Source organism: Dicentrarchus labrax, unplaced genomic scaffold (genome assembly GCF_905237075.1).
Source record: "Dicentrarchus labrax unplaced genomic scaffold, dlabrax2021, whole genome shotgun sequence".
Classification (NCBI taxonomy): Eukaryota; Metazoa; Chordata; class Actinopteri; family Moronidae; genus Dicentrarchus; species Dicentrarchus labrax.
In genome coordinates this window covers 17,798,274-17,811,425 of record NW_026136709.1, presented here as the reverse complement: position 1 = coordinate 17,811,425, position 13,152 = coordinate 17,798,274, and the positions used below count along the sequence as shown (strand labels likewise).

The 13,152-nt window shown below is 44.5% G+C and overlaps 1 protein-coding gene across 1 annotated transcript in view; it reads right to left on the bottom strand.

The window, feature by feature from the left end:
* The window catches only part of gli3 (GLI family zinc finger 3), a 91,910-nt gene that overhangs the window by 40,071 nt on the left and 38,687 nt on the right, over positions 1-13,152 (bottom strand). The window contains exon 4 of the mRNA XM_051410510.1: positions 2,986-3,091. Within this exon, the coding sequence (XP_051266470.1) occupies positions 2,986-3,091 (106 nt within the window). The remainder of the gene's footprint in view (positions 1-2,985; positions 3,092-13,152) is intronic.

The window sequence follows — 13,152 nt, the reverse complement described above, 5'->3', positions numbered from 1 at the left end:
TCACCGATCAATGTGTTTATTTAAGCAGGAAGCATCTTCTCTGGACCAGGAAGGCTTCTCTCTCTTTTTGGCGAGGCTGGAGGTCAGCTGTTTCCAGACCAGAGATACTCAGAGGAAAAAGCACTAGTTTCGGGACAGGAAAGACTTATGCTGGTCCTGGATCAGTACAGGACATTAAGGCTTGGCTTAAGCTGGGAGGTTATGGAAACTCTGAAGAGGCTTACTCCTAGTTGGCATTGGTTTCATTTCAAACTGGGGCTGTTGAAACTCTTTCCATTCTTTCATGTGAATATACGAGTTCCTCTCTAAAGCATGCACCCACAAGAAGGGAGCCCCACCCCTCCTCCTGACCCTGAGGCTTTAATATTGAATGGCACATTGGTACCTTCCCCACAAGAATTCATAAACTAAACGATTAGCCTCTGTCTGTAATTGCGCTCTCCCTTGCCTAATAGGGGAGGTGAGGTAAAGAGGGAAAAAAACAAAGACAGTTAATTTGTGATTTCCTCTGCTCATTTGAAGGCAAATTAAGTGTCAAACAGCTAATACAGAGCATATTTCATTTTATGAGCTTTTAATTTAATTCTACCGCCTCATATCGCTGGAGCCCGTTAGCGGCGCAGCTAACACCCGCTCCTCGTCTGAAAACGGGGGCCATAAATAAACATGTTTCAATTAGGCCCTTCACAGTAATAGGATATGATTCTGTTCATTTGCCACGTATGGATGGTGGATGTGTCATTGTGGCAGAGAGGAAACAAGCTGCTGGGCGTTTTGCGGTGTTTTTCTCCGGCCATGGATGCCCAGTGGTGACTGGCTTGTGTGCGTGGCGGGGGAAGCTGGCTGGATTGATGGAACTGCCGCAGGGCCAACCCAACTGTAATTACAGGCCGTAATGAGAGGCTGCATGGGGAAGTACTGCAATAATAGTCCCTGTGTACTTAGGCATATCTTTGAGAGGGCTAATAACGATTAATTCTGCTCACCGAGGAGAACTTGTCTTAAAACAATTCAATATTTCTCCATAAGCCGCCTCCTTCCATTTCCCTGAAGCGACAGCTGTACGTTGACTGCCTCTATTTGCTCGGGCTGGCTACAAGCAACATTACGGGGCCGAATGCATCCCTTTTAAATCCTCGGAGAGGTTTACTTTTTGGCTGTAGCTCTGCGGTTGTAAAGTTTGGCCATGGCTAAAACTTGCACAAAGCCAAACCTGGAAGTGTAATTAACTTTAATTTGCCATCAGGTGGTTGGACCCAGCTGTAATACCACAACTGATGAGTGCTTCTTCTCACTGAGGAATTCGGTGCTGCTTTTTTAATCAAGCAGGCAATATTGTTGCTTCCCTGTGCAAAGACTCAAAAGTAGCTGAGATCATTTCTGCATGAAACCCACGTAAGTTCACAGACAACGCATATGACAGTGAGTTCACAGACTTGATTTAAATAAGGCTGGCCACTAAACAGCTGTCTTATAATAATGACAAATAGTTTCCCTCAGCATAGCGTGTCATATTAAACAGCTCTATGCTTAATGGCTTGGATAAATAGGCCATAAGTAGCATGGCAGAGCACGGCCGTGTCTCTAGTGACAGTAAACCAAGCGCGCAGATAACTCCTGTCCGGACAGAGTGACTGAAGACACCAGCGTAACTCTCCCTTAATTCAATTCCCCGGCTCCGTGTTGTCCCCCCACTCCCTCCTCATTTCTTTCCTCCCCCTCCCTAACCTGTGCTCCAGATCGTACCAAAGCACTCCTGACGGATAACAAGCCAGGCTGTTTGTTCGAGCCTATGTTGCCGGCGCGTGTTCGCCCCATTATCTCCGCATAAGCTAAATGCTAAATTATATTTGCCATTTTGTTTGCAGTGACACGGGGCATCAATCACCTCCCTTTTTTATTTCCTCGCCTCTCTCCCCCTTTTTTTTTCCTCTGCTGCAGCCCCTGAGCAGGAGATGAGGGGCAGAGAGGTAGGGTGGGCCGGAGGTGGGGAGGCGGAGGGGGGGACATAAAAAATTCATTACGCTTAGTGGCACATCAGCAAGGGAGAGATATGACTCCTGAGGAGGAGAAGGGGGGAGTTGATAATGATGAAGAATATCAAACATAATGCGGCCCAAGTAGCTGCCCCATCCAATTTGTCCTCGTCGCGCTGTGATCGCTTCCTTCGTGTCTGCGGGTAGGAAACAAGCACCGCAAGGACGATGAAGCATCTCCTTATGGTACACACTGTTTGGACGCAAAGAATACAAATGATGGAGAGAGTAAAAGAGACAGAAAGAGTGAAATAGGGGGGAGGAGGAAAAAAATGAGTGCATGAGTGTATGTAAGTGAGTGAGCTGAGGGAATGCTTTGAAGTTCTCAGCTGACCTGGCCAACACCGTCAGAAGCACTCCAGGGAAATACGAGACTACTGTAATAAGAGTTCCTCAGCTTATAAATACTTACCACTCTCTTACGAGGCATGACACCATGTTTTTACCTTACTTCATATTTGATAGCCTGTACATGCACGTGATTGGATGAAGCGGGACGGTTAGTTGTATACGGTTCTTGTGTCAGGAGCCCATCTGTGTCTGTCAGAGATGGGTAGATGTCAGCAGAGGAATTGCTTCCTTCTCTTGACAAGGCTTGATCACTGCTCTTATGAGAATCGCACGCTCCCAGGCTCCCCTCGCCCTACTCTCATTTCCATGTCTCTGACACATGTTCATTTGCGTGTCTCTGACATGCGGATCATGTTGCGCACATACAGGGCTGTGGCCTTTGATCCTGAAAGGCAAAGAGAGGCGCCCAGCACCCATGAGGAGGATGCTCCACGCCCACAGGCGGAAGGAAGTTTAGGAGCTTGATTCGTATCGCCATTAGGAGCGGGGAGCTCGCCATTGATGCGTGCGCGATGCAGCCGAAATCAAATGTGCTCTCAGGTATGATCAGCAGTATTTTGTTGAGTGTGCGAGTGTGTGACCAGTTTGAGAGACTTACACGTGAAGAGGGGGCACGGGGGAAGGCTCGTAGATGTAACGTCCCTGGGTATGTCTGTCGTCGATTGGCACGGGAGGATGGAAGGTAGGGAAGAACTGTGGTGCAGCTGTAACAGAAGGAGAAAGAGAAAATGTAAGACATGATTTTTTTTCTTTACACTTTATAAGACTCCTGGTTCCTCTAAAACCTATTGTCATGTGAGTTCATTCCCTCCTCAGCTAATCTAAATAGCAGCTATAATGAAAGGCAGTGGTTGATGGCTATCTTTCAACAGACCCACCCAAATTAGACCTCATTAAATTCACTGAACTAAAAGCGGCTCTGCTCCAAAATTGTTCGCCGAGGAAGTCTTTGTAAATGTCTCAAGGCTGATACAACTCAAAATAAACAGCGATAAATAACTGTAAGAAAAGCAGCCAAATGGCACGTTTCTCACCGCACCAAGCATAATATGGTTTTGTACAAAGGATAATGTTTAAGTACAACCAATGAAATGTACAAACTGAGAACAAAAACATCCTTTTCCGTTTCAGTGTTTTGTCGCAACTGCCAGAGAGAATCGAGAGGCTTCTTTTTTTCCCCTCCAGATAAAACATTAAAACATTTACATAATATGCGCTTCCCAGCCTTTCTCTATTTTTACCCCTGAAATTGAAACTGTTGTGCTGCCACCAGACTGGATTCACATATGAATGCACTCATCTTCTAACCTTAACTGCACTCCACACCATAATCTTTAAAACTAAAGCTGGAATTTTGTGTTGCAACTGTGCATCCAATTGTTGGACAAGTTGCAACAAGCAAACCGTGAGCGGGAATTTAGCTCACACGCGGCCTAACTGAGGGTCTCGTTGTGAAACTGAAATGGGTTAAAACTTACGTACAAAAAGACAGGAACACCTATTGACCAACACACATAAGGCAACAAATTAATCACTTGTACACTCACAAGCTGTATGAACACATCTCATTTCCAGAACACATGTGACTTTATTGCCTGTAACTGAGACCATTGCCAAGTTGCGTATCACCACCCTGAGGCAAAGCATGTGTCAACATCTGCATACCTTCACACAGCAAGTCTCTGAGGCTGCTAGCTATGTGTTTTTTTTGCTTGTAAACATTTGGAAGCGTGTGCCAAGGGGGGCAGATGGCCAAACGGTGGGGTGCCCGACAGCTCTACAAGTGTTTGTCCGTGCCAAACGTTGGGCAACACAGCAGATGTTGATCCCCCAGCACATCTCAGGTCTGCTTACCTCATTACTCATTCATTCATTGGGATGATCACTGCCAGCTTTAGCAAAAATTAAAGAGGGGATCAGTTTGCTGTTATTTGTAATCCCACAGCATTAGAATTAAAGTCTTAAAAAGGCGCTCCAGGGATTTAGAACTGCACTTCCAAGAACATTCCAAGTTCAAATTGAAATACCCAGGTGATATAATTTGAGTAATTTTTAGACTTATGAAAGCTTTCTCCAGAGCCACAGAGGACAGCAGACGAGGCTGATCCACCGTCTGATTCGAAAGTCTTTCAGCCGACTTCACTGACAGTCATCATCACAACAGAAGAGCGTCGGAGGAGCCAACACATTTGAGCCACGCTGCCCTCACTCATGCTGTCTGATGGCACATTGCCCTCCGTTTCTATCACCCTTCTCCGCTTCCCTCACAGTTAGTTTTGTGGTTTGTGGTCATTTTGACACACAGCCTGCCATACTGTTGCTCCTGCATTGCACGGTGTACAATGGAAAAAATGTGATGACTTGAATCTTCAACATTTTGCGGCCTCTACAAAGAGATTTCATCCCTTGCTTGGCACAATTTACTAATGAATGTGGACTTTTCTCATCCGGTGAAAGCACAGTCACTTGTAGCTGTCACAATGAATGAGGACAAACTCATTGTTAAGGTAGAAAAAGACTGTGGCGATTGATTGACTCTTCAGGTGAGAAATCAAGTGAAATACTGCACAAAAAACTTAAAAAGTAAGAGTAAATTGGGACTCAACTTGGTGTATTACATTAAGTACCAATAAGTACCAATAAGTAGTTAAGGTCTCTAATTTTTAATTACTTCTTGTTGATCATTAACGTTCCCAAATACATCCTGAAATACTTAGAGCAATATTAAAGCAAATTAGAGTTGGCTTAATGTGCTCAATGAGTAAAAAGAAAACTTAGGCAAACTTCTAGAGGGTTTTTCAACCTCTTTTCACAAGAGTAGAGATAAGTGGTAAAAGCCTCCTCCATACAGCTCTGGCAAGTATCTGACCACTCTGTCTCTGTCTGTTTGATAGTTTCCTCCTGATGACTCAGTTTTGGCTTGGCTCACCTCGGCTGATTCCAGAGTTGCTGAGGGAGGGAGGGATGAGGGGATGCTGGGATAGAGGGATGGGCTAGACAAGGGCAGAATCTGCTTTGTTTACTCTCCACAGCTCCACTCCAAGGCTGTCGGCCCTTGGCTGTCAGAGTCGGAAATGAACCTTCAGGTTTACTGGGGTCTGTGTACTGTGTTCTCGCTCGATGGGAGTAAAGGCTTTATTTTCTCTAATCTTACTGATCCCTGCCCATATTGCAGCAACTTTATCCTAACCTCTGTCCTGTTGGGCAATGGGGGATGACTGTAGAGATTACAAACTGTGAAATCATTTTATAGACCCCACCCCTTCACCCCTGCAACACACACCTACATTCCCACATCCGCCACTCCTCATTGAATTACCCAGATCCCCCCTATGTTTATGTCTCTGGAGCTCCTCACTCAGCACAGCCCTGAGCCCAGACTGGACCCTTTAGTGTTGCTCCTTCATCACTCTTTCCTTCCCCGCCTCCCCCCTCTTGCTGTGGCCCATGACTTTGCAGCATGGCAAACCGTTCCGCCGAGGTTTATTTAAATCCAACTCAGAAGTTTACTTTACCATGGTCCTATCTAAATAGAGCCTGCCACCTCTTTTACGCCAGCGCAGCTCTCCATTAGCAAGGCAAACAGCCCTGTGTCACTGGAGGGAATGTATACAGTCGCAAAGAACAGAGGGCGAATGAGAGAGGGGGGGAGAGACTCCATCCTGCAATCCATCTCCAGTGTTTCCTGTAGGGACTCCTTACTGTTTACTCCGGGACTAAATTGCCCTTGCTCTTCTGGATATTCAGGGGTATTCTCGTCCTCTAATACAGAATACAGCTGGAAGACACATAGGAAGCCAGCACACGCGTCACAGTTTTTACCTTCCCACTGTGGCCACACACCACAGCAGCTCCAGCATTCCTAAGGAAAGTGTAATCACGACGGTTTTGTCCCGGATGCATATGGTAAACCACCACTGGCAAAGTGAGATGGACTGAAGAAGTCATCTCAACCAATCAAATGATGAAAGTCAGGAATCCAAGAACTCTGGATATCATAGTTTGCAAACTTTTATCAGATGCATCTTTTGAACTATGGAACGGGTAATATTATTCTACCAATTCATCAGCTCTTCAGAACTCTCCTCAAACATTTCTAATGACCCCGGTGCAACTTTTCAGAGCAGCAGTATTCATTTTTGGTTTAAAATTTTCCTTTTTTATTCTTTTAGCAGAGAGGATGGAAGTCATTAAGACATGATTACAAATGGGTCTTAATGAAAGGGCAATTAGAGGCAAACTTTGACCAGGCTCATTAATTCTAATTCAACACAAACACACCGTGCTCAGGACCAAAAGCCAGCTTCCCCTTCATTAAAAAGAGGATGGTAATTGCCTTGTCCTTTATTGGACACTTGAATAATTTCAAAAGAAGGGGGAGGACAAGGGGAGGATAAAGCCTAAAGCACATCATTTGCAATATCCTTATTGGTTAATCTCCTTTCATAATGGAAGTTTTGCCACAAAGGATCTCCACTGTGCTTTGCAACGTATGTGATGTGATACTTTAGGAGGATTTGGGCTGTCACTCACAATTCTGATTCAGGGTTTTGATAATACGCAAACAATTTCTATTCTTTCTCTTTTGTTGTCAACTCAGCATTGTGAGTTTATTGTCTTGACTGCTAAACCTGGGCTCCTCCTCTCCTCTGGTGAGGGTTCACTGACTCTCCTCTAACAGAGTGTCACCCGCAGCCGAGGACGAAACACTCTTCCATAAACACTGCACTTCTCATCGACGCTCTGCAGCAAGAGCACAAAGAGCCAGTGACAGATTGTCATAAGCGACTATGGCGGAGTGAGAAAAGGGCTGCTGGGGCCTGCTCCAGAGGTTTGTGAATTGCTAATGTGGAACATATGAAGCCTGTGCCGGGGCTGTGACTGCCAGATTTTATTATGCCACCTCTCTCCCCACTCATGATCTCACTACTCAGGCACGCTCGTCTGCAGCAAGGCCCACAGTTACACCATAACTCTGCAACACTTTGCAAAATGTGTGAAAGATGCTCCAGACTTTGTCTGTTTGCGTGTTTGCAAGTGCAACCTGTGTCGCTCCTTTCTGCGAGTGAATAGAGGCACAGGTACATGGCGTCAACGTGCAAAAAAAATAGAAGACGCAGTCCTGGGTGTATTCTGTTACTGGTGTTTTTACCTACTGCTTGAGGTTTTTGCAGTAGTGGTCTCTAAATATTTTACCAAATGATCCCTAAAAATTTACATTAGCACACCATAAGTTGTGAGCAGTTGCACCAAAAAGTAATATTCCCTTCTTGTATTGTTCCATGGAAATAATATTTCACAAAAGGACAAATATTTGATTTACTGAAATATTAATTTCTTCTTTTTTGTTAATCATCTTGCGACCACTGACACACAGCATAGCTACAGTTAAATTAAGCTTTTTTACCCCTAAAACATAAACTGTTAACATCAGGATTACTGGAGAATCAAAGTGCAAGAGTTTTCTACTGGAAGCAGTATTCTGTATCAAATTTAAACAATCATATAAATCAACCAATTCATCCTCATAAAACAAAATAAAATGAACTACATTTTATTAAAAGTGACAACTTTAGGGTATCTGAGGGAATTTTTCTTCTAGTAAACACAAAAATCTGCTAACAGGCATAACTATGAGTATTTAGTATGTGCTTGTACTCTATGACTTGGTGTGCTTAACAGCTTTCCTCTAAAAACTGCTACTGATCCTGAGCCCCCATACAATTATCTGGCTGGCATGAGAAGGAGATGCCGCAGCCCCATGCAGACTATCAGTAGAAGTAGTTTGGAAGCTGGCTCTCTTGTGAAGGCGAATTCTCCCTCTGATCAATCCCCTCTACACCCCGTCTCTCATCATGTTTGCTTACACTGAGACCTCAAGCTGTTTGGACATGTAAATAACACTTTCGGAGACTGTTTAGCTAAGCTCAATGGGAGTTGCTGTTGACTTTTGGAGCGCTTTGCTTAATTATGGGTCCCAGATTGTTTCAGGTCTAATGGCCTAATTACCGCTGTATAAATTAGCCTAATGTTCTTGCTGTGCAGAGCTTTCTATACTGTATGCGATGCTTGGGCACTAGAACAGAGAAAGCCTTTATTCAGCAAAGAGCAATAGTAAGAAAGAGGGAGAAGAAAGCAAGCAGAGAGGTTAAATAACAGAAGAATGTTAAGTGTTGCCTTGCCAATCTCTCTGCCATTCATCATATACGCAAGGCTGGCAGATCACACTCTGCCCTTCCTCTGTAAATCAATAGATTTTTTTTTCCTCTCTTCCGCTGTGTTCTCCTCTGTTTTCGCTTTCCCTGTCTCTCTTGCTCAATTGCTCCCACACCCTTAAACACAAACAGTCTTTCTGTGGGTAAATGTAATTAACATGGTGGAAAAGAAAAAAAAACTAACAGAGAAGAGAAAGTGAGCAGTAAAAAGAGAAACGTCAACTATGCGCGATAACACGCTCTCTGTTCAAGTATACATTCCATCGCTACTCGCTGTCAGAAGTAATTTGTTTGTCTAGACTGAACAAGTCGGTCAATGCCCATCCTTTCTTTTCATGGTTCTACAAGTCTATGCATATTTGCTCAGAGACTAAATGTTCGAGCAGGTTATCTCTTTGTGCCACTATATTTAAGTTAAGTACAGGATCATTTTTCATTCAACCAAGGGTTCTCTATGCTTGTAGATCATCCACATGACATGCAACAATTCCCTGCCAAACTTTATCTGAAAGTTCAAATTTTTACAGATAAGTATCCCCTGTAAAATATGTATCCATTTGCAGAACATTTATCTGAATTAATATACAGTAAGTAAGCCTGATTTAAGCAACCAGGACGATGAAGATTCATAGGCTGTGCTCCAAGTAACTTGTAGTTACACCTCTTCTACCCGCTCCCTTCTCCATAAGTCACACAAATATCTTAATGGAACTCCAGCATCTGCAAGACATTTACCAAGCAGAGTCAATCTTAACAAATTGCACGCCAGCACTAGGACCCTTGCCTTGCTATCAGAGTAGAGCTAAGCATGCACACTGCTCCTCCAGGGGCCCCAAGCACCACCCAACCCCAGCTTTTTCTTCCCTTCCCCGCCTCTCTTCCTCCCTGTATCCCAGTGTGGATAAGGGAGTGAAGGTTATTTCACGAGGCCTCTGTGGAGCGCCAATCTATCTCCTGCATTTGGTGAATTTCTCCAGATTGGGATAAACTGGGGAGCAGAACAAAGCGCTATGCGTTGGCCCTCCCCCCTCGCTCCAGCACCCTTTCCACCCCTACCCCACCCTCCAGTATCCTCTCCCCCACCCAGTTGGAGAGAGATTTACACAGCAGTTTAGTAGCTGAAACACTGCGCTACACCTCTTTCCCCTTCTCTCTCTTTATCTCTCACATCTGTCTATCTCCTTCTCTCCCAACGACGATACCTCTCGGAGAGACAGGAGTTGATTTAAACCTCAGGTTAACTCACCAGGACTTTGCTACATTTATTTTGCTTCAACTCCCCCATTGTGATTTATTCAACTCAAAGACAAGGCCGCTTTAGGGTTTGATCTTTTCTGAGATCATGATTTAGGAATTGGGGTCACTGAAGAAATGTGAAGACAAGACTTCTTTAAATGTATCATAGAAAAAGTATTACAACTTATTTATCTATACATGAGCCAAGGTCATATCAGTGACAGTGTTCTTGATAGCCACAGCTGTGTCAGACAGACCCTCACCCGTCAAAGCTCCTCCCATGGCCCTTGTGCAGGTGATACTAGAACTGCATGTGAACTGTGTGATAGTGACTGTGAGGCTAATACACTTGCATTATAATAACCCATGGGCTTGAGACACTGCTTGGGGAAACTGGAAAGCTTTTTCAATTCTGAATCATGCTGAGAGGTCACTGACCAAAGCCGATCATTTTAATGTAATTTTGTTTACAAAGTTACTTTTCCAGGAAGCCATTGTTCGTGTGCTATGAATATCAACTTGCAGAGACTTTAATCTTGAAAAAAAAAAGAGTGGTAATCCATCACAGTGAGTATTTTGTCACTTTTGTTTTTATGTCAAAATTATGTATTATCGCATGGTAATGTGGTTAAAAGAAGGGGCCAGTTTAAAGAGTGTCCTCAGTGGTGCGTTCAAGGGCACTCTGATACCCAAGATTTCAGGGAAAACTGCCAAAAAGCAATGCATTCATTAACTATGTCGCAGAAAAACCTAGAATTCAATGAGACATAGATGTTGCAAACCCACGTTGTCTCTTGCATTACAACAGAAGTACCTCTGGAATCCCAATCTTGGAAAATCTTTGAATTCATAGTTGAGTTCATAATTGGCAACAAATTGCTCTGGGTGATCTACCTCAAGCAAGTTGTAAGCTTCTGCAGGCTGATATTCATATGTGTTCATATTAAATAAATTATTAGAAACCAGTGGCTGCCTGGAAGGTGGGAAATCAGTCTAAATCACATGTGTATGGTCGTGCATACATGACTTTAAGTTCATAAGCTTAACATTCAACACCACCAGTGCGGCCCTTTGATATATTTTGCAGTGAAATGGTATTTCCCCCTGTACTCTAAGTCTACTCCTCTATTTTCCACCAAACCCATACAGACATTACACAAAGTCTGTTGAGGCCTCTGGAGGTACGTGGCCATTATTTGGGCTAATGGAGGAAACTGTGTGTCACAGAGCACAGACAAAGCCCAGTGTCACAGCAATCAGACAAATAGCTGCTGGGCGCTGCAGGGCCAGACAGGTCGACACTTCTGGACCAATTAGGTCTTATGAGTGCAACAACATCTGGAACTCTCTGATTCTTTCTCTTTTCCACTCTCTGCGCTCTTTGCTTTGCTGTCACCTTAACCTCTCTTTCACCCTCTTTTTCACTCTTGCATCGTCTTCCTAATTCTTTCAGCTAATCCTGCTCTCTGTCTATCTCTTTTTCATTGCCTCTCTCATTATTCAAAGCGCATCCTCCTGATCTCTCCCTTTTCCCTCCTCACAGCATCACAAAACAAGGACAAAGTTGTAATCCATTTACTGCACCCCTGTCAACAGATTCCACCCAAATAATCCTAAAAGACTTACAACCGGGCCTAGGTACTATCAAGGGACGGGGGAGTAAAGAAGAAGCAGAAGGCACAGGGGAAGGCAAGTGAGAGCCATAGAGAAAGAAGGAAGAGAGGGGAGAACATACAAGGGGAGTGGAGGAGTGAGGCAACAGACGGAGGGAACTTGTGTCACAGTGATTTGAGTCTTTGTCACGCAGGTGGCGCCCAGGGGTTCCCTCAGCCTGGGCAAAGAGACAAACTGGGGCCCATGTAAACCTTAAAGAGGATTAACCCTGCCGGAGCGCTTTAATGAGACCTGAAAGTGCCGGGCACCGGAGAGCCCCACTGATTGAGCCGCGCTCGAGCCAGCTCCCAATGGTCTGCCGGCCCAGTGGCCCAGCAGCGCTGCTGCAGCCCCGTGGCCTACAGCTGCCCGCTCACACTGAGCCACATCAAAGCAGCCTGTCTGGGAGAACCCCAAGACGGGAGGAAGGAGAGGGGGGTGGGCATAAGGGAGGTGGAGAGTGTGAGTGAAGGAGAGGTGGGAGGAGGAGGGAGAGGAGGGTGCCTGGATGGAGGAATCCCTTATCTCCTCCTGAGAGGATGCTGCTCTGTGGTGCGAGATTGTCTGGAGCTGCCACCTGTCCCAGGCATCTTTAAAGGCAACACTAAAGCCTGTGATGGGCCTGACCTCCTTGAGCTCCCATTCTTTTATGTCTCTCTTCATTTTCTGCTTTGTTACACCCCCCTCCTCCTTCTTCTTCACTCTCTCTGGCTCTTCTCCCTTTTTCTTACCCCTCTGTCTCACTTACACCCTCCGACTCAGCCCCTGACTCCCTTCCTCTTTCTCTTTTCTACAGTGATATCTTACATTTCACCAGGCTGCTAGAAACATTTTAATTATACTGTGTTCATCAGCCTCCTCTTCGTGTAGAACAATATATACTTGCGACCCCTCGAGTGAAGAGAGCAAGATACGGGATGTTGGCTGAAGGGATAAGGGCGCTTATCTTTGCCACTATGTGAGAGGAATGCAAATACAAAAAGGAGTGATCAGATTTGGATACATGGGAAACAAACATGTGGAAAGGCATGAAATAACTCTGATTCTCCCATAGCACACAGAGGTGATTATCCTACTGGAGACTACAGGGTAACTTAAGGAGGAGAGAAAAAGCTCTACCAGCTGGCTGAGGAGAAGCCCCCATGAGCATTTAGTCTTGTTGTTCCTATAGTATAGCACTTAATGTTATTGTTGCTAGTGGTGCTGCAGTTCATTCAATTTTTGGATATACTAGATGCAGCAAATCTTCATTTTAAGCCTTCACAACATCAACAAAGTGCTATTGTTTTTACTTGCCTCTGTGGCTTGACTGATTAACCAGTCTCATTTGAAAATGAGTAAAAAACACTGACAGATGTTGTGACAATGATACCAAGAAATGCTGAGTTTTCTTCTTTGAACATCTTAAGTTTTCTGTAAATTCTTCTTAATTCTTCTTAGCCCCTTCACATTTAATCTTGTCATTGTTAATAAAAACTGCCATTATTCTGAGAGATTCTGTTCACACGCATCAGCTTTGTGGTAAGAGCACCACATGACCATAAGATGGTATGAAAGTGCATTCTTGAAGCACTTCAAACTCTGCTTAACCCCCTTAAATCATCAAGCGCTACAAAGGGGCACATGCATGTGAGAATATGGCCTATCTTACAGCATGAGAT